Below are 20683 nucleotides of genomic sequence, written 5' to 3' on the forward strand. Positions count from 1 at the left end.
CATCCCCAAATCTTCTTGCCTCCATATATGCACATGGTATGAGCAGGTGTTCACACACACACACACACACACACACACACACACACACACACACACACACAAATTAAACATTTAAAGATAAAAGTAACAGAATGAACACTCTTACAGGCACATCAAGAATCCATAAATTTCTGATTTGTGGCAATTTGATTGGCCTCACTAGTTTTTGTTTGTTTGTTTATTTGTTTTCATTCTTCTTAAATCCCTGGAATGGCCGTGTTTAAACCTTATTATATTCTCTATGAGACGGCAAGGTCACCATGTTACTCAGTTGAGATAATGTAAGAGAAAATGCTGAAACGCAACAAAGTGTTAAAGCATTACAGCGTGAGAAGGCTCGGGAAAGGGAGCAGGGAAGAGAAGCTCGCACTGAGTTTGATATGATGGGAGACAGAGGACACAAGGCCAGTGAGCCAGCCATCCCTTTGAAAACAGCATTGAGAGCTGAGCTCGGTTTCTGCTCTACCCTCTCCGAGTGTGTAGGAGATGTTACTTATAGAGAAGAAAGGGTGAAGCAGGGCAATGAAGAACATCCCAGGAACTCCTCAAAGTCCTTTAAAATAAATAGCAAATCAACGCTTTTTTTTTTTTCAGTAAAATCCTTTCATGGGACCTTTGCCTCAGTGACATATTTATTCAGCAAGTGTTTATTGAGCACGCACCATTAGCCACACATACTCAAAGCCTTTGGGGTGCTTCCAGGTCTCTAGCTTCCAAGAGCTTGCACCCCACATCTCAGATCTTCCAATGAGTCTTCTATCATCTGTTTTTAATGGAACTGGATACACAGCATCTGTTCCAGGGGTCAGAGCAAATATCCCCCTTTCTCTCCCCAGAACGGCACATGAAGAGCCTACAGTGGCCCCGCTGCATGAAGCACACGGTGTTTCTGATTCCAGGTGGTATGTCCCCTGTGGAAACAACAGACTGAGATAAAACAGTGGCTCCAGCCTCCAGCCCCCAGCCCCTCTCGAAGAATCTGCTCCACTCTTCCAGAGTTTCGGCGTCACTGAGATTTTCCTCCTTAGCTTTCAATAGCAGCCATTTATATCTCGTGGTGTTTCGGGGATGGCATGACAGGCTGAGTGTGAAGTCACCTAGCCCACTGCAGGCCAGGGCTCTGCAGCTGCCCGGAGATAGAGGTACATTGTGGAGTGGGAGAGTGGTATTAAAGAAAACAGAACAGGGGCTGGAAAGATGGCTCAGCGGTTAAGAGCACTGACTGCTCTTCCAGAGGTCCCGAGTTCAATTCCCAGCAACCACATGGTGGCTCGCAACCATCTGTAATAGGATCTGACGCCCTCTTCTGGTGTGTCTGAAGACAGTGACACTGTACTCACATACATAAAATAAATAAATTAAAAAAGAAAAAGAAAACAGAACAGAATAACAGGAGCTGGGTCTCAGGCCATAGAAAAGTTAGGAGCGGGTCTGTCTCAGCTCATGGTTGGGTTTTCACTCTTATGACTACAATAAGAAGAAGAAAGATAACAATGTGTCTTGTGTGGCCTCCTAAGTAAAACAATAAAACAAAACAAAAACAACTAGAGTCCCCCAAAAGAAAGCACCGTGGGAAAGAGATGGTTAAAAAAAACCTTTTTAACAATGTTGCACACCCTGTGTTAAAAAGCAACAGCGACCCAACCTATTCCTGTAACATTTAGGAAACCAGTCTCCTGCAATAGCTGGACTTCAGCTGGGGACTGATTTGTGATACTGTGTTCATCCGGTTTACCACGGTTGGGAAGGGTCATGGAGATGTGGGTGTAGTCCACCTTGACAGAACTGCCACCAGTTCAAGGCTTCAGGACCTGGACTCTAGCTTTCTTAAAGGAACCTATTTTCTCTCATTTGAAAATTCATTTAAAGCATACATCTGGCATTCTGTGGATGTAATGGGTAGGGAAGGGGCATAAATGTGAACACCTTCTCTGCTCACAGCGAGGCAGTAATCTTACACTTTTGACACACGTGCGGCTGTAATTCTGTCCTGAATAAACTCTCAAGTTACAATCAGACCTTCTTATTCGCACTGGAGAATATAGGCCTCTGTGTCTCCGTGCTGTAAAATTTGCAACTCTTGACAAATGAACAAACAAAAAAAAATCAAAATAAAACCTCTTCCTTAGGAAAGTGGTCCGAACCTGAGCCCCAGAGTGGCCCACTATCTGTGCCCAATGTTGATACCTGGACATACCTCAATGTGGTCTACAAACCTAAAAGGGCATCCTGCCTTCTCCAGGGCTACTCAGAAGACATTTACCTGAGTTTCTTTGGACCAAGCAGAAGAAAACAGCAAAGAGTAACAAAACCTTCATGTTTTATGGCGCTCTCTCTGTGCAGGAAAGCAGATGTGACTGATGACTGGGTGTCAGGTGGGAAGGGACAAACACAGGACCTTTATAGTTTTGGAGAATGCTACTCAGGAGTCAGTATATTTATCTGCTCTACTGAGCTAGGCTGTGGGCAGATGGTACCAGGTGATTTTTTTCTTTTTTTGCCTAAAAATAGACAGGCATTGTGGCATTCCCCAGAGGCAGATGTTGGCCAATGTAGCATGTGAAACCTGAAAGGAAAGAAATTACCACTGGGGACATTGGGGACATTGGGGACATTGGGGACGTTGGGGACTGGCTACATTGCACCAAGTCATGTTGCAATGTAGTAAGATAGTGGGTGACAGAGACCCAACTCTATAAAACATGTGTCCTTGGCTTTCAAAGTATTCAACTGGCCAGGAGCCACCTCAGTGGAGAACACCACAAAGAGTGTGACCAGAAGCCACACCTAGATAACCTGCCCAAAGAAACAAAGTCCCGTGTGAACCTGAGAGGGTGTAGAAGAGCATTGGGTGTAGTGTTTGTTACTCAGCATAGTCTCTAGTCAAATTCTAAGTGGCCCATTACAACACCGTGAAACAATCGGTAATCTCCCACACAGCCACGAGAACAGGAGAGCGTGACGAAGACAGCCACACCACAGGCATGCAAAGTAGACGGAAAGCCGGCTAGAGCACACCAAACTCACAAATTTGCAAAGCCAAACTATCAGAAGCTAGATATTGTCCACATTGTCCATATCTCATACCTGTCAAGGTTCTCCCCACTTGAAGAAGTCAGTTGGAAGGGCCAGGGACCCGCCAGGGATGTGGAGCTGTGCTGACGTGTATCTAAAGGGAGAGGTGGGCTGGAGAGATGGCTCAGCCATTAAAGGCTAGGCTCACAACCAAAAATATAAAGGGAGAGGTGTAGGGCTTTGTGGGCACAGAATGGAGACCCCAGTTGGATTTTGGAGACAGAAAGCAATCTTTAGAAAGGGCGTCCTGAAGTAGAATCGAGGGCAGATCTCTCATGAAGGTTTTCTGAGTCTGAAACACATAGTTGGTGCAGCTGGTCACCTTGTCCCTATTTTAGTCTCTGATCAATTGGATTCACTTCTCTTAAGATTCTAATAAAAGCTGAAAAGGCTTTGTTCTTGATTCCCAGTGGCTGGGGTTACCTGCACAAGTGTAGGCTGGCCAACATCCTGCCAAGGAAAAGGGGAGGGGCTCGAGGCCTAGCCCCTCTCTGAGGATTTATATGCAGTCAACGGTTGCTGGAAGACAGGACGACACTTTATTCAGTGGTGTCAACACAGCTAAGGTCTCCATGCTGTAGTCAAGAACCCTTCCTTCATCAATGTCTCTGTAAGTGGCACTAAAGTAATATGTTCATATATACATTCTGGTCTTGGCATATATTGGAGAGATGTTTTAAGTAAGATCATGGAAAGCTTTCTCATTTTTTAACAGCTTCATAACGTCCCTGTCAGCTGACTTCCACCCCAACTAACTAGTCTACAACACACATACTGACCTCCAGCCTGAGCAAAAGAGGGCTTTGAAAAAGAGGGGTCAGGCATGATGCCCAAGTTACTGTGTAACTGAACAGCGAGTTCCCTCCGCAGAGAGGACAAAGTGTCCGTCAGACATCTCCAGCTCTATAAACGATGATCAAAGTCTGAGGACCCCAGCAATCGGTCCCTGAGTCACAGCCCTTTCTGTCGAAAGTTGCCGACTAGGATCAAAACAAATTGGGCGAGAATTTCAAAGAACTGATTTAAAAATATGAAGAAAAGAAAACCAAAAATGCCAATGAAAATATAGCTTTGGGGTGAATGGGACTGTGAACTTGATTCTGTGTCCTCAATTAACCATGAAAATAAAATGAATCATCACCCTAAGTGATACTTAGGAATTAAGGATGTAAAACAGATATGAGCTCTATACATGTGTGAAGATCAGACTGATAACTACGACACGTGTTGGAACAAACTGAACTTGGCTCTTTACAGCCCAGCATCCTCCACATGAGCTGGCCTTTTTGACAACAGACACAGAACTTAAATAAATGCATAGGAAACCAATAAACTCTACAAAATAAAGGTGAGAGGCTATTATTGGGGAAACCAAATATGAGAGCTTTCCTATTATTAAGACACTGAAGGAATTGGAAAGCAAACGTGTGCCCCACTTTAGCAAAAATTAATCTCTGCTAATTAAAGACAAGTGTTTAAAAGGACAAGGCAAGGCAAGAGCCAACGGGAGCAGGCTGGGGCGGGAGGGTTTAGAGGGCAGACGAAGCTATGGCACGGAGGAGAAGGCACCACCTCCGAGTTGGGATTGATGAGATGAGAGCCAGACCTGAGCTGGCAAGTCAGAGGAAGAAGAGACACACCTGCAGGGGTAACTAGATCAGATGAGGTACAAAGGTCTTAGGCCTGTCGCCCACAGGGCGGGGCACTGCTGCATGGTGGAAGACTTTCACAGAAGAAATAGTGTCAAAAGACAGCTGTTGAAATTCTTAGCCCTTCAAAACCACACAGAAATGCGGCAGGTGGTAGGGTTAATGGTTTTCAGATGAAATTAATAAGATTGTTATCACAGTTAGACCTGCTGTAAGTGTGTGTGTGTGTGTGTGTGTGTGTGTGTGTGAAAGAGAGTTTGTGAGAGAGAGTGTATGTGAGAGAGAGTGTGTGTGTGTGAGTGAGAGAGAGAGAGAGAGAGTGTGTGTGTGTGTGTGTGTGTGTGTGAGAGAGAGAGAGAGAGAGAGAGAGAGAGAGAGAGAGAGAGTGTGCGTGCTGGTGATGGTGGGGTCACTGCTGGAGCTTGTTGGCCCACTAGGGCCACATGCTAAAAGAAACTGACTCCCTCACCCAAAAGCCATCAACTGTCAAAGGGGGAATAATAGGAAGACATGTTAAGAGGGGAGAGATGGGAAGAGAGAAAAAGCAGCAGAGAGGGAGAAGAGTCACAATACTGAAAGCCACATGGAAGATTTATATAGATACATACATGCACACACTCACTCACACACACACACACACAGAGGGGGAGGGGGACTTTATTGGAGTTACCCTACAGAAGGGATCATGCTCCTCCCAGAAGCCACAGGTGGCCAAATATTTTTTGCTTTAAATAATAATCCATTGTCCTTTGAAAAGTGGAATGCTGGGTACTAAATTCCTCCTCTAAATATTCCATATTAAGACCCACTTTCTTACATCATCCCAAGAACAAAGTTATGACTATGGGACTGGAAAGACGGCTCAGTGGTGAAGAGCACTCTCTGCTCTTACAAAGAACTTAGGTTCTTTTCTCAGCACCCACATGGTGGCTTACAACCATCTGTAACTCCAGTGAGGAGATTTGACACCCTTGTCTAGCATCCTTCATGAGTGCCAAGCATATGCATGATGTACTTATGTCCATGCTGGCAAATAAAATTAAATATCAATAGATAGATAGATAGATAGATAGATAGATAGATAGATAGATAGATAGATAGATGATGATAGAGAGATAGAAGATGATAGATAGATAGAAGATGATAGATAGATAGATAGATAGATAGATAGATGGTGATAGATAGATAGAAGATGATAGATAGATAGATAGATAGATAGATAGATAGATAGATAGATAGATGGTGATAGATAGATAGAAGATGATAGATAGATAGATAGATAGATAGATAGATAGATAGATAGATAGATAGATGGTGATAGATAGATAGAAGATGATAGATAGATAGATAGATAGATAGATAGATAGATAGATAGATAGATAGATAGATAGATGGTGATAGATAGATAGAAGATGATAGATAGATAGATAGATAGATAGATAGATAGATAGATAGATAGATAGATAGATAGATAGAAGATGATAGATAGATAGTGATAGATAGGTAGATAGATAGATGATAGATAGAATAATAAAATAACATAATTACGACTATGTCCTTCAGTGCTAAGTCTGTAGGAATTTGACCCATTAGTCCCTAAAATCACATCTACACTAAATAAACCTATTCTTCTTCAAAGTTTGCTTCTTATGTATAATTAATCAGACCAAGTGATAGGGAACAGAGGGATGGAGAGGGGCTCTTTTGTCCCATGTTGTAGAAAGGAGTCTGCATATACGTGGCATTGCTTTCTTAGCAAGCACACAGTGTTACACCCGCTTGCTCTGAGTTAACACTGCAGGTGAGTAATGCAGATGCCGACATGACTCAGTCTCCCAAAAGTAGCTGAACCCAGATGTCCAGAGAACAAGGAAGAGAACAGAGGATGGTAGAGAGGTACACCTGTCACAAGTCTCATAAACATTGGGGACAACCTGGCCCTGGGGACAAACCTGGGCTCCTGCATGCCTGACTGCTCTTGCCCCTCCCTTACCTGAGAAGCCTGCTGGCTGCAGATGAGAGGGAAGACAGCCTGTTTTCAAGGTGTTAACCCTTTGCCTTCTCAGATTCTCGGATCTGAAAAAAGCACTACGTAAAGATTCAATTCCTTATTGTGTTGTGTGCCTTGCAGTGAAACAGAGGAACAAACCAGCAAGTGCCTCGGACAAGAATGTAGCAGAAAATTAGAATTCTCTGTCTCGAGTTCTTACTAGAGGAGGGTGGGGTTGGGATCCAAGAGGAGGTCCCCAGAAAGTTAAGCAAAAAATAGAAATGGCTCTGGAATATTTTCATACTTCCCTCAAAGCTTAAGTAGCGACCTGAGAAGTTATCCCATCACCTGACAAGCACTTCAACTCAACAGAGCCATGAATGAGGCCCCTCTGAGGAGATCTCTGCCGTACCAGAAGGTTGTTCACTATTTCCCTGCCTCCCTCCTCTGCATGGGGAAGCTGAAATTATTTAGATTGCTCCAGGATGCCATCTGTGTTTCGTCAAGAGAGCAACAGAGCTGTGCTCACAAACTCAGCCTCTCAAGATGATTTCTTGGGAGCCATGGTATCTTTTCCTCAGACTTAAGAAGGGAAGACAAGCCAGTCCCAAACAGCCTAGGCCTCAGGATTGCTATGCTCACCCTATATGCTGTCAGAAAGAAAAGGCTATCTGTGGTCAGCATAGGCCATAGGAAGCCAAGTTGGGAACAGGATTAACTGCTCCTGCCTACTACCAGCTGCCTGGCTGGCCAGGTGATGAGGAAAAACCAGACTTCTCAGTGAAGGGGAAGCCCCAAGCAATGAACAAAGCATAGATCAAAGCCTCCGGAGGCTTCTATGCTCAGTGAGAGGGAGGACATTGTGTGAGCTAGGTAATGTAGAAACGAGAACACCGGGTAGATCGGCTGGCTCTTTAGCAGTCTGAGATGTTAGTGCTGGCTCGAGTCTCTTTCCACTAGGGTACGGCCTGTGTCCATAAAGCTGCTGCCATTGTTTGGGCTTCTGTACTAAACAGCTTCAGCAAAACCAACATAAACAAGATGACTAACAGAGCCAAGGGCTCAGAGCTGACCTCGAGAGGTCATGGTGTCCACTCCCTTATCCACAAACAGAAATGCGAAATTGACCTCCGATGGGTGAAAAAACAATAAGGTTTTTTTTTTAGTGTGTGTGAATTCAGTGAGATGCTACAACCTTCCTGGGTAACATTTTAAAGTCTTATTGTTTTAATGTCCAGAAAGCTCTTTCTTAGGTGAGATTTACAATTCGGAACTGTTTAAGGATACTACAGAGTGTCTGCTGTGCGTGGAAGACGGCTTTTTACATTCATGCATACTCTGGAGTGCAGGGCCTTTTGTTCCTTATATATGTGTATTTCAAACATAAAAAATAATGCAATAATTTATGGGGTGCCTTATACGATATAATAATTTAAACCATCAATGATATTTACATTGGACTTTAGATTTATTTTAAACAGCTTTAACAATAATTTTGAGCAAATTATATGAACACTTGCTTCCTGTAAGGTCAGAGAATAACCTTTGAGCATTTTTACCTTCAACTTTTCTTTGGTTTCATGATCCTTTTGTCTTTCTTGCATTTAAGGGGTGTGTCATACCCCGTTAAAGGTATGTAATATCCCTTTAAGGATGTATAATATCCATTTAAGGAGGCAGCTTGCTGCGATGTTGTCCTGTTTTGAACACCGTGATAATTTCTCCAAAACTTTAAGATGTTTTGCAGTCACCTGGGAATGATTTTTGAGAGTGGAGTAGCCAAGGTGACAGACGAGAAGACACATTTCAGTCTTGCGTTCCTATAGGACAGGACGATTGCTCCACAAAGAGTTCTGTAGGTTGGTCCATGCTCATCACTCTGTAGATTTGGCTCCTGATTTAGCTACTCCTGGGAGGAGATGAGCAGTCCTAGGTGACTCCAAAGCACAGAGACCAGAGAGGTGGCTTTAAATATGCTCCAAGTCCTTGCAACATCCCTTATACAGTGCAAGGACAATAGGCACCCAACATCAATCCGTTCATGGAGGGAGCAATTTGCATGCATACTGTTCACTTGAAAGACGTTTGTCTCTGTGCCAAAATCTCAACTTCTAGGCCAGGCATTGATGTTGCATGCCTTTAACCCCAGCAATTGCAGGGTACAGATAGGAGGATCAGGAGTTCAAGCTCATCTATGACTAGAGTGAGTTTGGGGCTGGTGTAGGCTACATACAACCCTGGAATAAAAATGAAACAATGAAAAACCAACCCAAAGATTGCAGCTCCCACCTGGGTGATGAGCCCTAGAAATGGATGAGGTTTTGTATTTTCACATCTGCTGAGGCTGCAGGGAATTAAGAGCTGGGCTTATTTCTTTTTTAATAGTTTCTTTGTGCATATATACTTGAACAGGCGTGTGTGTGTGTGTGTGTGTGTGTGTGTGTGTGTGTGTGTGTGTGTGTATTTCCCAGAGATTAGCATTGCATTATGGACCTGATGGTTGTTAAATTAGACGGAACTTAGGTGTTACATTCCTGGTGTCGGTCGCCGTAAATGTCAATGAACAGAGAGAGGAGGTGAATCTTCAGGCTGTCCTTTACTGAGAATTGGTGACCCGAGAAGGCAGAGGGTTAACAAGTTAGAAGAGACTGCCTTGTGTACCCTTGCCAGCCAGCAAGCCGAGGGTGGAAGCCTGTTGGAACAAAGTCAATAAACCATGCCAGTCATTCCTGAGCTCAGTAATATCCTGCTAGTGAGGTGACCAGCCACATTTCTCAGACTTGTGACATCTGTGCCTCTCTCTGATTCTTATCCCTTACATTCTTCCTTATTCTATAGATGAAAAAGAAAAGTCTGGGGTGGGGAGTTCACAGGGAGAATAAGAGTAGCAAGGGGTGCGGAAGATTAGGAGAAGGGGACCCACAAAAACACTCTGTCTGAGATTGCCACAGTGTAATATAATGCATATGATAATTTTTCAAAAATAAAAATATTAATTTTTAAAAACTGAAAGTATATGTTTGAAAATAATTAAATATCAAGGAAGAGAAAGAAGAAAGGTGGTTTGGGAGGAGGAACAGGAAGAGGAAATTCAACTGGTGCAAAGGCACAGTTATACAGGACCCCAAGTTCGCACTGAGGGATGTGATGATTCTAGTAAGAAATATTATATTTGCTAACTTGGGAGAGCCCAGACATTCTTACATTTGCAATAAATGTTAGTCTGCTACACTTACAGACATTCACTGTGAATATGCATACCAAAACTCACTCTTAATACCACTTAAATATGTACAAGAAGAAAAAGAAAAAGATACTATGGAATTAAAGAGGTCAACTGCTACTTTCTACCCAGAATTAATTTTCAACAATATTAGGAGTTAGAAAGAATTGGAGTATTTTCTATGTTAATACACTGCTGATAGGAGAATGAATAGAAATTCTCTCTCTAAAAGGAAATTGGGCACACAGTGTAACAATGCCCACATAGTCTATGACCTAACAATGTTAATTTTGTTAGCTCGTATAATTATTTAAAAAAAATTAAAGTGCTTTTCATGTCATTAAGATCAAAAATGTTAGCATCCTATATGTTAATGAATGAATTATTGTAGGTTCATTCAAGAAACAAAATTTATGCAATCATTAAAAAAAGGAATAGCACTACATATTATGTGTAAAGGCCTCCTGGGTGCCTCTTTAGAAAGATGTATAAAAGTGATCTTGTAGTTGAATCTGCACAGAATTTCCTTAAATGTGTTCTGTTGAAATTGTACTGCATAATGAAATGATATGTAAGATTAGAAAAATGGATTTCCAGAAGCTGTAAAGAACCCAGATGTCCTTCAACAGAGGAATGGATACAGAAAATGGGGTGACTTCATGAAATTCTTAGGCAAATGGATGGAACTAGAAAATATCATCCTGAATGAGGTAACCCAATCTCTCTCTCTCTCTCTCTCTCTCTCTCTCTCTCTCTCTCTCTCTCTCTCTCTCACACACACACACACACACACACACACACACACACACACACACACACGTGACATGAATTCTCTGGTAAGTGGATATCAGCCCAAAAGTTTAGATTACCCAAGATGCTATCCATAGACCACATGAAGCTCAAGAAGAATGACCAAAGTGTGAATGCTTCAGTCCTTAAAAGAGGAAACAAAAGTATTCATAGGAGGAGATATGGAGACAAAGTTTGGAGCAGAGACTGAAGGAAAGGCCATCAAGAGACTGTCTCACCTGGGGATCCAGCCCATATACACAGAGGCACAAAATCCAGACAATATTGCTGATGCCAAGAAGTGCATGCTGACAGGAGGCTGGCATAGCTGTCTCCTGAGAGGCTCTGCCAGAGCATGACAAATACAGAAACAGATTCTCGTAGCCAGCCATTGAACTGAGAACAGTATCCCCACTGCAGGAGTTAGAGAAAGGATTGAAGGAGCTGAGGGGGTTTGCAAAACCATAAGAACAACAATACCAACCAACCAGAGCTCCCAGGGACTAAACCACTAACCAAAGAGTACACATGGACAGACCCATGGCTCCAGCTGCATATGTAGCAGAGGACGGGCCTTGTTGGGTACCAATAGAAGGAGAAGCCCTTGGTCCTGCCAAGGCTCAACTGCTCCAGTGTAGGAGAATGTCAGGGTAGGGAGGCAGGAAGGGAGGGTGTTTGTGGATAGGTGGGGGACAACCCTCATAGAAAAAGGAAGAGAGGGGATGGGATAGGGGTTTTATGGACGGGAAACCGGGAAAGGGGATATCATTTGAAATATAAATAAAAACTATCCAATTGAAGTAAATGGACTTCCAGACCTAAACAGACAGGAAAGCATATTGTATCTGTAATAGGTGATATCCAAATACACTGAAATACATTCTATGTCTTATCTGAAATGGGTCAGGAGGAAGAGAGAGCTAATTAGAGGACAGTAGATTGAAGTTCTCTTATTTGGGAAGATGAACTGAACAGTAGGATACCACTGCATAAAGACGGGTCCCTCTGCTATCCAGTCTGACAAAAACTCCAACCCAGCAGAAAGACAGTGGCCCTCTTCCCAGTGCACTTGGGCTGTGCTCAGTCACCTCCACCGGGCCTGAAAGGTCACTTAGTAACCCCCCACCTCACCTACATTCTTAGTCCCTTTGCTCTGGGCACATAGCCCTACTCCCAAACACGAGGCCGGTACCCAGTGCACTGCTTTTTGCTCCTTCACATTGGTGCCTCTGGCCACCATACTCCGATATCCTTTAGGATTTTATCCAGTTCCAACCTTCTCTCATATTTACTATTGTCTCTGATGGCATATATATATTTTTTCCATCTTTTTAACCTGAGTATTTCTTATTTACATTTCGAATGTTAGTCCCCTTCCCGGTTTCCCAGGCAACATCTCCCAAACCCTCCCCCTCCCCTTCTTTATGGGTATTCCCCTCCCCATCTTCCCCCCATTACCACCCTCCCCCCAAAAATCACGTTCACTGGGGGTTCAGTCTTGGCAGGACCCAGGGCTTCCCCTTCCACTGGTGCTCTTACTAGGATATTCATTGCTACCTATGCAGTTGGAGCCCAGGGTCAGTCCATGTATAGTCTTTAGGTAGTGGCTTAGACCCTGGAAGCTCTAGTTGCTTGGCATTGTTGTACATATGGGGTCTCAGGCCCCTTCAAGCTCTTTCAGTCCTTTCTAAGATTCCTTCAACGAGGGTCCTATTCTCAGTTCAGTGGTTTGCTGCTGGCATTCGCCTATGTATTTGCTGTATTCTGGCTGTGTCTCTCAGGAGAGATCTACATCTGGTTCCTGTCGACCTGCACTTCTTTGCTTCATCCATCTTATCTAGTTTGTTGGCTGTATATGTATGGGCCACATGTGGGGCAGGCTCTGAATGGGTGTTCCTTCAGCCTCTGTTCTAAACTTTGCCTCCCTATTCCCTCCCCACGGTATTCTTGTTCCCCTTTTAAAGAAGGAGTGAAGCATTCACATTTTGATCATCCGTCTTGAGTTTCATGTGCTCTAGGCATCTAGGGTAATTCAAGCATTTGGGCTAATAGCCACTTATCAATGAGTGCATACCATGTGTGTTTTTCTGTGATTGGGTTACCTCACTCAGGATGATATTTTCCAGTTCCCTCCATTTGCCTATGAATTTCATAAAGTCATTGTTTTTGATAGCTGAGTAATATTCCATTGTGTAGATGTACCACATTTTCTGTATCCATTCCTCTGTTGAAGGCATCTGGGTTCTTTCCAGCTTCTGGCTATTATAAATAAGGCTGCTATGAACATAGTGGAGCATGTGTCTTTGTTATATGTTGGGGCATCTTTTGGGTATGTGCCCAAGAGAGGTATAGCTGGGTCCTCAGGTAGTTCAATGTGCAATTTTCTGAGGAACCTCCAGACTGATTTCCAGAATGGTTGTACCAGTCCGCAATCCCACCAACAATGGAGGAGTGTTCCTCTTTCTCCACATCCTTGCCAGCATCATGCAGTCACCAGAGTTTTTGATCTTAGCCATTCTCACTGGTATGAGGTGAAATCTCAGGGTTGTTTTGATTTGCATTTCCCTTATGACTAAAGATGTTGGACTTTTCTTTAGGTGTTTCTCAGCCATTTGGCATTCCTCAGCTGTGAAATTTTTGTTTAGCTTTGAACACCATTTTGTAATAGGGTTATTTGTCTCCCTGCGGTCTAACTTCTTGAGTATATTTTGGATATAAGCCCTCCTTCAGTTATAGGATTGGTAAAGATCTTTTCCCAATCTCTTGGTTGCAGTTTTGTCCTAACAACAGTGTCCTTTGCCTTACAGAAGCTTTGCAGTTTTACGAGATCCCATTTGTCGATTCTTGATCTTAGAGCATAAACCATTGATGTTTTGTTCAGGAAATTTTCTCCAGTGCCCATGTGTTCGAGATGCTTCCCCACTTTTTCTTCTATTAGTTTGAGTGTATCTGGTTTGATGTGGAGGTCCTTGATCCACTTGGACTTAAGCTTTGTACAGGGTGATAAGCATGGGTCGATCCACATTCTTCTACATGCTGACCTCCAGTTGAACCTGCACCATTTGCTGAAAATGCTATCTTTTTTCCATTGGATGGTTTTGGCTCCTTTGTCAAAAATCAAGTGACCATAGGTGTGTGGGTTCATTTCTGGGTCTTCAACTCTATTCCACTGGTCTATCTGTCTGTCTCTGTACCAATACCATGCAGTTTTTATCACTATTGCTCTGTAATACTGCTTGAGTTCAGGGATAGTGATTCCCCCTGAAGTCCTTTTATTGTTGAGGATTGTTTTAGCTATCCTGGGGTTTTTTAATTATTCCAGATGAATTTGCAAATTGTTCTGTCTAACTCTTTGAAGAATTGGATTGGTATTTTGATGGGGATTGCATTGAATCTGTAGATAGCTTTTGGTAAAATGACCATTTTTACTATATTAATCCTGCCAATACATGAGCATGGGAGATCTTTCCATTTTCTGAGGTCTTCTTCAATTTCTTTCTTCAGAGGCTTGAAGTACTTATCATACAGATCTTTTACTTGCTTAGTTAAAGTCACACTGAGGTATTTTATATTATTTGGGACTATTATGAAGGGTGTCGTTTCCCTAATTTCTTTCTCAGCTTGTTTCCCTTTTGTGTAGAGGAAGGCTACTGGTTTATTTGAGTTAATTTTATACCCAGCCACTTTGCTGAAGGTGTTTATCAGGTTTAATAGTTTTCTGGTGGAACTTTTGGGATCACTTAAATATACTAGCATATCATCTGCAAATAGTGATATTTTGACTTCTTCTTTTCCAGTCTGTATCCCTTTGATCTCCTTTTGTTGTCTGATTGCTCTGGCTAGAACTTCAAGAACTATATTGAATAAGTAGGGAGAGAGTGGGCAGCCTTGTCTAGTCCCTGATTTTAGTGGGATTGCTTCAAGTTATATATTTTACCTCCATATGGTTAGTCATGCTAGTTGAAATATAAAATTCATGAGCATAGTGAGTTTGGTAATGATGTAATGTTTTAACCCAAAATAACAATTTAAGGAAAGATGATGGTTGGTACTAGATATATATATATATATATATATATATATATATATATATATATATATATATATATATATAGCAATCAAGGAGACAAAGAAGAGAAAAAAATCTCAGATGTAAAACAAATAATGAACCGTGTGCACTGCTAGTTTGGAAGGCTGGAAAACCTCCCCTGCCCCTCTCATCTTAACTCCCACTTGGGGTCCACCTCATATAGACAGGCCTTCCTGCACTCTACCCTCAAGGTTAATCTTCCTGACTATCTTAACTTTTATCTCAAAAACAAAAACACTCGTTCTTAAGGAACTTTTGATCTCTGCACTTAAGAAACACTGACCTCCTCCAATTACACATCTAAGTTCCTTGGTAATCAATCTTCAGTCTAGACGCCAGGTGTGCCTGCCCTTACCACGCTGTGGGCCGCTCCATAAAGGAGGAAAGGCAGAAGAGCTATCCATGGCTGTTTTCCAGGATCACTTCCTGCTGTCTCTCATGATTTCCTCTGTCCATCCCAACAAACCACCTCTCTCCTCATCATTTGGAATTATGTTATTTCCAGTGCTTCACTTAGTAACTCCCCACAACACCCTGAAAGCCATCCCTGAATCACAGATCTCTATTTCCCAGGAACCCATCTCTAACTACAGGCTTTAGCGCCTACCAACAAATGACTACGACTTCGGATCTCATTTCATCTTCTCTCCTGGATTCACATACACTCACTCATCTCCTCGATGTGAAAGCCTTAGAGTTTCAGGTACACACGATCATGTGCCCTCTCTTGTACTGTGTGGGTAGCTTCTGTTAGCATAACTCACCTCTACCCTGCGATCCCTCCTTCTCCATGGTCACCAGACAGGGGTTCTCCACTTCCTTATATCCCCTGATTGGTGACTTCCTTGTGACTGTTTTCTCAACCTCAGTTGTAATTGATTTTCTTCATCTTCAAAGGGGGCAATCATCTCTTCCTGATTGTTTTGCTTCTCACCTCTTGTACATTCTAAAATCTGTTGTTAGAATCAGCACAGACAGGCTATTGTCATACTAGAGCACCTGATACAACTCCCTCATGATTAGCACTTCAAGGTTTTGTGCTCCGTTGGGCTCAGTGGCATTGTACCCATTCCCACATGGAGAACACCTGCTTCTGTGGTGTGACCTCCCTTGCAGATCTAATTGACTTCTTCCCATTCAATGGGCTAACCATGCTTCTATGCCCCTATACCTTTGTACCAACTGTACCCTATGCTTGGAAATTTCTGCCCCCTCTCCCAACTTAACAAATTTCTGATCATCCAACATACCTTTCTCACCTTTCCCAAGGAGCCACTTCTTAATACTCCACAACTACTGTCTAAGATACACCCACATTAAAGAAAAGATACCAGTTCACTCTTTCTGTCCATTCAGATATTTATTTCCATGTGTATCTTACCCATGTTGCTTTTTCACATTTTCTTGGTATCCATGACAAAGAGAAGTAATTAAAATTATGTCTTAAATGAATGAACACATTGATTGAATGCTTTCCTATGAAGAGTTATTATTGCTACATCTTCCAGCATGAATGATGTGACACTGGAGATGTGTCTGAAGGTAGCAAGCCTTTTGTAAGGTAGTGTGTAGACAGCCTTAGTTGTTTAGTTTTGTCATAATAAAATGCTTAGGTTGCTGGACATGGAGAGAGATGTCTTTCTCTCTTTAGGGTCCTCTCTAGTACACTCACACCTAGAACATCGCCGGAGTCCAGGAGACCTTACAGGTGTGCAGGTCACTTCAGCTTCAGTGATCAGCCCCGTCAGAAGGGATGTAAGCAGCAGGCTTCTTTCTTTTTTGAACAGTAGCCCACTTGTGTTTCCATAAAATTACAGAATCCCTCATTTTTCTTGCAGTTGACAATTTGGTAATTTGGTCCAGGCTCTGTAAAAAGGAATGTGCAAATTAATATCATTAACTTATGCCAAGAATTAGTCACAGGTTATTTCTAAAGTAAGGCTATGATGCAGGGGATAACAGTATGAAATAGCTTGTAGTGTTCATAATTTCAAATTCCAATTCATGAACACAAGTCCAGATAGCACTCTGCTCCTTCAAAGTCCCACAAGTTCCTATATTAATGAAATGATGTTGTAATATTGCCTCACAGCACACTGTCAGAAAGAACATATGCCCCCGATTGTGCCTGGCTATATTTGTGGCGTGACAACTGCATTTCCTTTTTCTCTTCCCTTAGTGAACTAAGTCCTTTGACAGAGGAGGTTAATTCCAAGGAGGCAGAGATTATGATACATAGGGTAAGGAAGCAGTTAGAGGGGGTGGGACTGTACCTAATGAATATCATCAGGTATGTGCCAGCATTCAATTGTCTGCCATGTCCGCTGACCCCTGTCTCTGACTCAGAAATGACTTTGAGATTAAGGGCATTTTGGAAACTACCAACTCCTCCAGGCTCTGTGGCTTTGGAACTGACTCTGGGGTAGGGTGTGGGAACAGACAGGACGCCTGGATGTGACCAGAAGAGTCCAGAAGAATGTTTGGGCTCGTGGTACTTCACCACTCCCTTGTATCTGTCCCCACAGGAGGTGGCAAACAGCTCAGCCTGTCCTCTGCCTGCTTCCCAAGAAACCTGCCAGAACTTATCAAGTATTCCACAAATTCCAATTGAGAAAACGACCTCCAAGGCTGAGGGAAAAAGGAACTGGGTAGGAAGAGAATCGTCTCCTCTGGTCACTGCTTCATCAAGTAGGACGTCACCATAGTGAACTGAGACAACTCACCTCTTGGCCCCTCAAGGTTCCTATGACTTTGAGCCCCTTAAGGATCCACTTTCAGCAGAGGCTGCAGGATCTCCTGACACTCCTGACATCTAGGGAGACTGAACCATCTACACTGTGTCTCCACAGACAGTGACGCTCACCTCATCCCATCCACGCTGTCACCTCCCGTCACGTGGGCTCCATATTTCCCAAGTGGATGAACTTACTTTGATCTTGGATGCTTGACTTACCATGGTAAGGGGGGGTGCGTGGAGGGAAGCGTTTCACTCTGTGATGCAACAACCCAGACCCATTTCCTCCTTGGGCAGGAAATTCATCCTGGGGGGAACTGGGGGGTTCAGTGACTAAGTGGTTAATGGACGAGGCACTGGACGACCCTGCTGAAATGAAGGATATTTAGAAACTCTCTATTCAGCAACTCAAGAGGATGGGGTGGGTTTCCACAGTGAGTGGGGGCTGGCAAGAGACTGGAATGAGCTGCAAGGGATCCACACAAACTCTTTATATATGTATTCATCCACATGCATGTACGTGTGCGGATATGGAAGTGGAAAGAGTGCGTGTGAGGAAACACGCCAGGACCAATGGGCACCTCAACAACGAACCCAGCCTCCATCATGGACATCACAGAGGCATTGCCAGGATCCCTAAATCTAAGCCTCAGTGTCCTCTGTATAGCATAGAAGAATGAGGAGGAATCCTTCCTCTTGGAAAACTAATGCCACCAACCCATCTGAGAACCCATCTCACTGACTTCCCCCCAAAAAGCCCACTAGGGAAGTGCGCCCTATACCGCAGGGCACACTGACATCTATGGCTGCCCTAGACTTCCATACCTAAAGTGACACCTGCTGAAAGAGCCTGGGTCCAGGAACGAAGCCATGTTTCTGCTTTACCTGGAAGGAGCAGGGCTGCAAGGAGGAGGCTGACAAAGGAAGGAAGGAGTCTCCGTTTCATGGCTGTGGAGAGGACTGCAGGCACTGAAGTGCCCCGGGTGGGTGGGCAGTTGCTGCAGGCTCTCTTATAGCTGAGCTGGGAGTGTGGGCTGGGAGCCTCCAGACAGAGTGCACAGCCACAAAGGTCACTAGAAGATGCCCTTCTTCCCCCACTGTTCCCAGAACAAGCTTGAGTTACGTGGGTTTGTTTTTTGCAGGAAGTCAAGGACATGGCTGAAGACTTTGGGTGGCCTTGACGAACAAGAGAATCCGTGAAGGTAAATCAAGATGAAAGGCATGGAGAGGCAAAAGTAAATGTTATCAGCACTTCCATAGTTACTTTTCAGTAGCTTGCACAGAAGGCTGCAATGCTGATTCTGTGCTGTCTGCAGAACACGTTTGTCTCAGTGGAACACTGTCCTACATGAGAGCATGAGACACACCAGCTAGGCAGGGCTCCAGGGAGTCAGGTGGATTTAAAATATTCATCACTGCTCCTTCTTCTCCAGTCTCTGTGTTTATTCACCCCTCCCTCCCTTCTTCCCTTTCTCCCTCCCTCCCTCTCTCCCTCCCTCTCTCTCTCCCTCCCTTCCTCCCTTCCTCCCTCCCTCCCTTTCTCCTTCATTTTCTTTGACCCTCTTTCTTTTCATTTTAAATTATCTGAGTTATCTTCATTTTTCCTTTCCTTCCTCTGACCTCCTGACAAGTCTAGGTGATGCCATTAACACCAATTCAATTCTGCAGGAAAACGTCCTACAGTTGAGGCCAGGTTTTCCCTTGTGGTGGTAACCACACACAAGCCTGTTCTCCTCCATCTTCTCCCCAGGTGGGTGTTTTGTCTCACTGACTTCTGTCAAGCATGCACATCCCTGAGAGTATAGTTCAGACCAAACCAAGATGCATAGTCTTTGGTTCAAGAGCTATTTAATCATGAAATACCCTATGTATTTTGCTCAGGGAATAATCCATGATACCAACACTCTCAGATTTGAATGTATGAGGTTATTACATATACAGCAACCAGCAATAAAAGGAAAAAGAAAAATAAGCAACAGAAAAACAATACAACATTGGAGTAGACACTTGTACACCATCCTATGAAAACTGCCTGAGGTAGACCCAGCCTCCAAAGCATTCACTTGGAGGGTGTGACCAAGAGAATCCCAGCAGAGCATCTCCTGAGACTGCCCCAGTGGTCCCCATGGTTCTAAAGTCTCCTTCTGTTCTGCTTTAGGACTTGCTCTGGGAGTGGTAGGGTGACCCAGAAAGATTTAGGTTCCATATATCTTCATAATCTATTGGAAAATGAGTCAACTACCCTGGTTCAAGCTTCAGTGGATACTGGAGCAGAGTCCAGTTTAATTTATGGTGACACAAAACTTGTTTAAAGAGAAGTCACTTACAATTATGGACAGGGGAAGGAGGTAATACAAAGCAAATGTAAATTGAAAAGTGGTCAGTGTTCAAAATGGCCGAATGCAGCAACGATGCTTCCCAAAGATTATTGATGGCACTGATAGAGGGAAACTAGATTTACATGAAGGACTTCCATTGAACATCAGCAGATCCCAGGAAGAGTTGCTATGGTAACGCTGTGTGAATGTGTCTCATTTGACATACATTTTGTTTGAACATAGAAAACATCTTAGGCTATTTGTGCAATTGAAAATACTCATCTCGGTGTGGAGAAAACCATGAGTGGGTTGAGAACAGAGCAGCAACCATGGGGATTGGGGGAAGCAAAAAGAGCATGCAGGAGACTGGCCCTGGGAACAGGGGCGCACACAGCAGTGTTACACAGTAAACGGGGCCTTAGACGTCTGGATGTACTCAACACTACAGTGCTGCTTTGTGCATGACATCTTGTCCCCTGAATCCATTAGATGGTGGGAAGTAAAAACATGAGACTTCAGGGCTAAAGCAGATATTACATGTTGCATAACCATGTGTTGATTATAATGTGTGACTATGCACATGAGAAGATCTTCAATATTGTCATCTCTTTATTACCTCCTGGGTGACATCTCAATTAATCTTGGAAATGGAAATGTGGGCAGGGAAAAATCTAGAGTAGCCAGTTTGGTCTCAGCAGCTTTTGTGAATCAAGTTCAACCTTTAAGAGATGCCCAAGAGGAGACTCACAGATGAGTGCGGTGAGCCTTGCCAGCTG

General features: G+C 43.4%; 3 protein-coding genes across 5 annotated transcripts; 1 reads left to right on the forward strand and 2 right to left on the reverse strand.

Moving 5' to 3' along the window:
• Erich1 (glutamate-rich 1) overlaps positions 1-20683 on the forward strand; it is a gene marked incomplete at its 5' end in the record, with an annotated part of 52793804 nt that overhangs the window by 47917400 nt on the left and 4855721 nt on the right.
• Positions 677-2410, reverse strand: Spag11a (sperm associated antigen 11A). The gene is given in 2 exon segments (NM_145087.2): positions 677-950; positions 2303-2410. Coding segments are annotated over 2 exon segments (207 nt in total). The 5' UTR covers positions 2358-2410; the 3' UTR covers positions 677-798.
• On the reverse strand, positions 16190-18759 carry Spag11b (sperm associated antigen 11b). Of its 4 annotated transcripts, none has more exons than XM_087587293.1 (3): positions 18415-18759; positions 17809-17958; positions 16190-16721 (listed from the first exon to the last, which is right to left on the reverse strand). In XM_087587293.1, the coding sequence occupies exons 1-3, from the start codon at positions 18743-18745 to the stop codon at positions 16600-16602; spliced, it is 603 nt and encodes a 200-aa protein (XP_087443419.1). In that variant the 5' UTR covers positions 18746-18759; the 3' UTR covers positions 16190-16599.

Source organism: Rattus norvegicus, chromosome 16, assembly GCF_021556685.1.
Source record: "Rattus norvegicus strain SHRSP/BbbUtx chromosome 16, alternate assembly SHRSP_T2T, whole genome shotgun sequence".
NCBI lineage: Eukaryota > Metazoa > Chordata > Mammalia > Rodentia > Muridae > Rattus > Rattus norvegicus.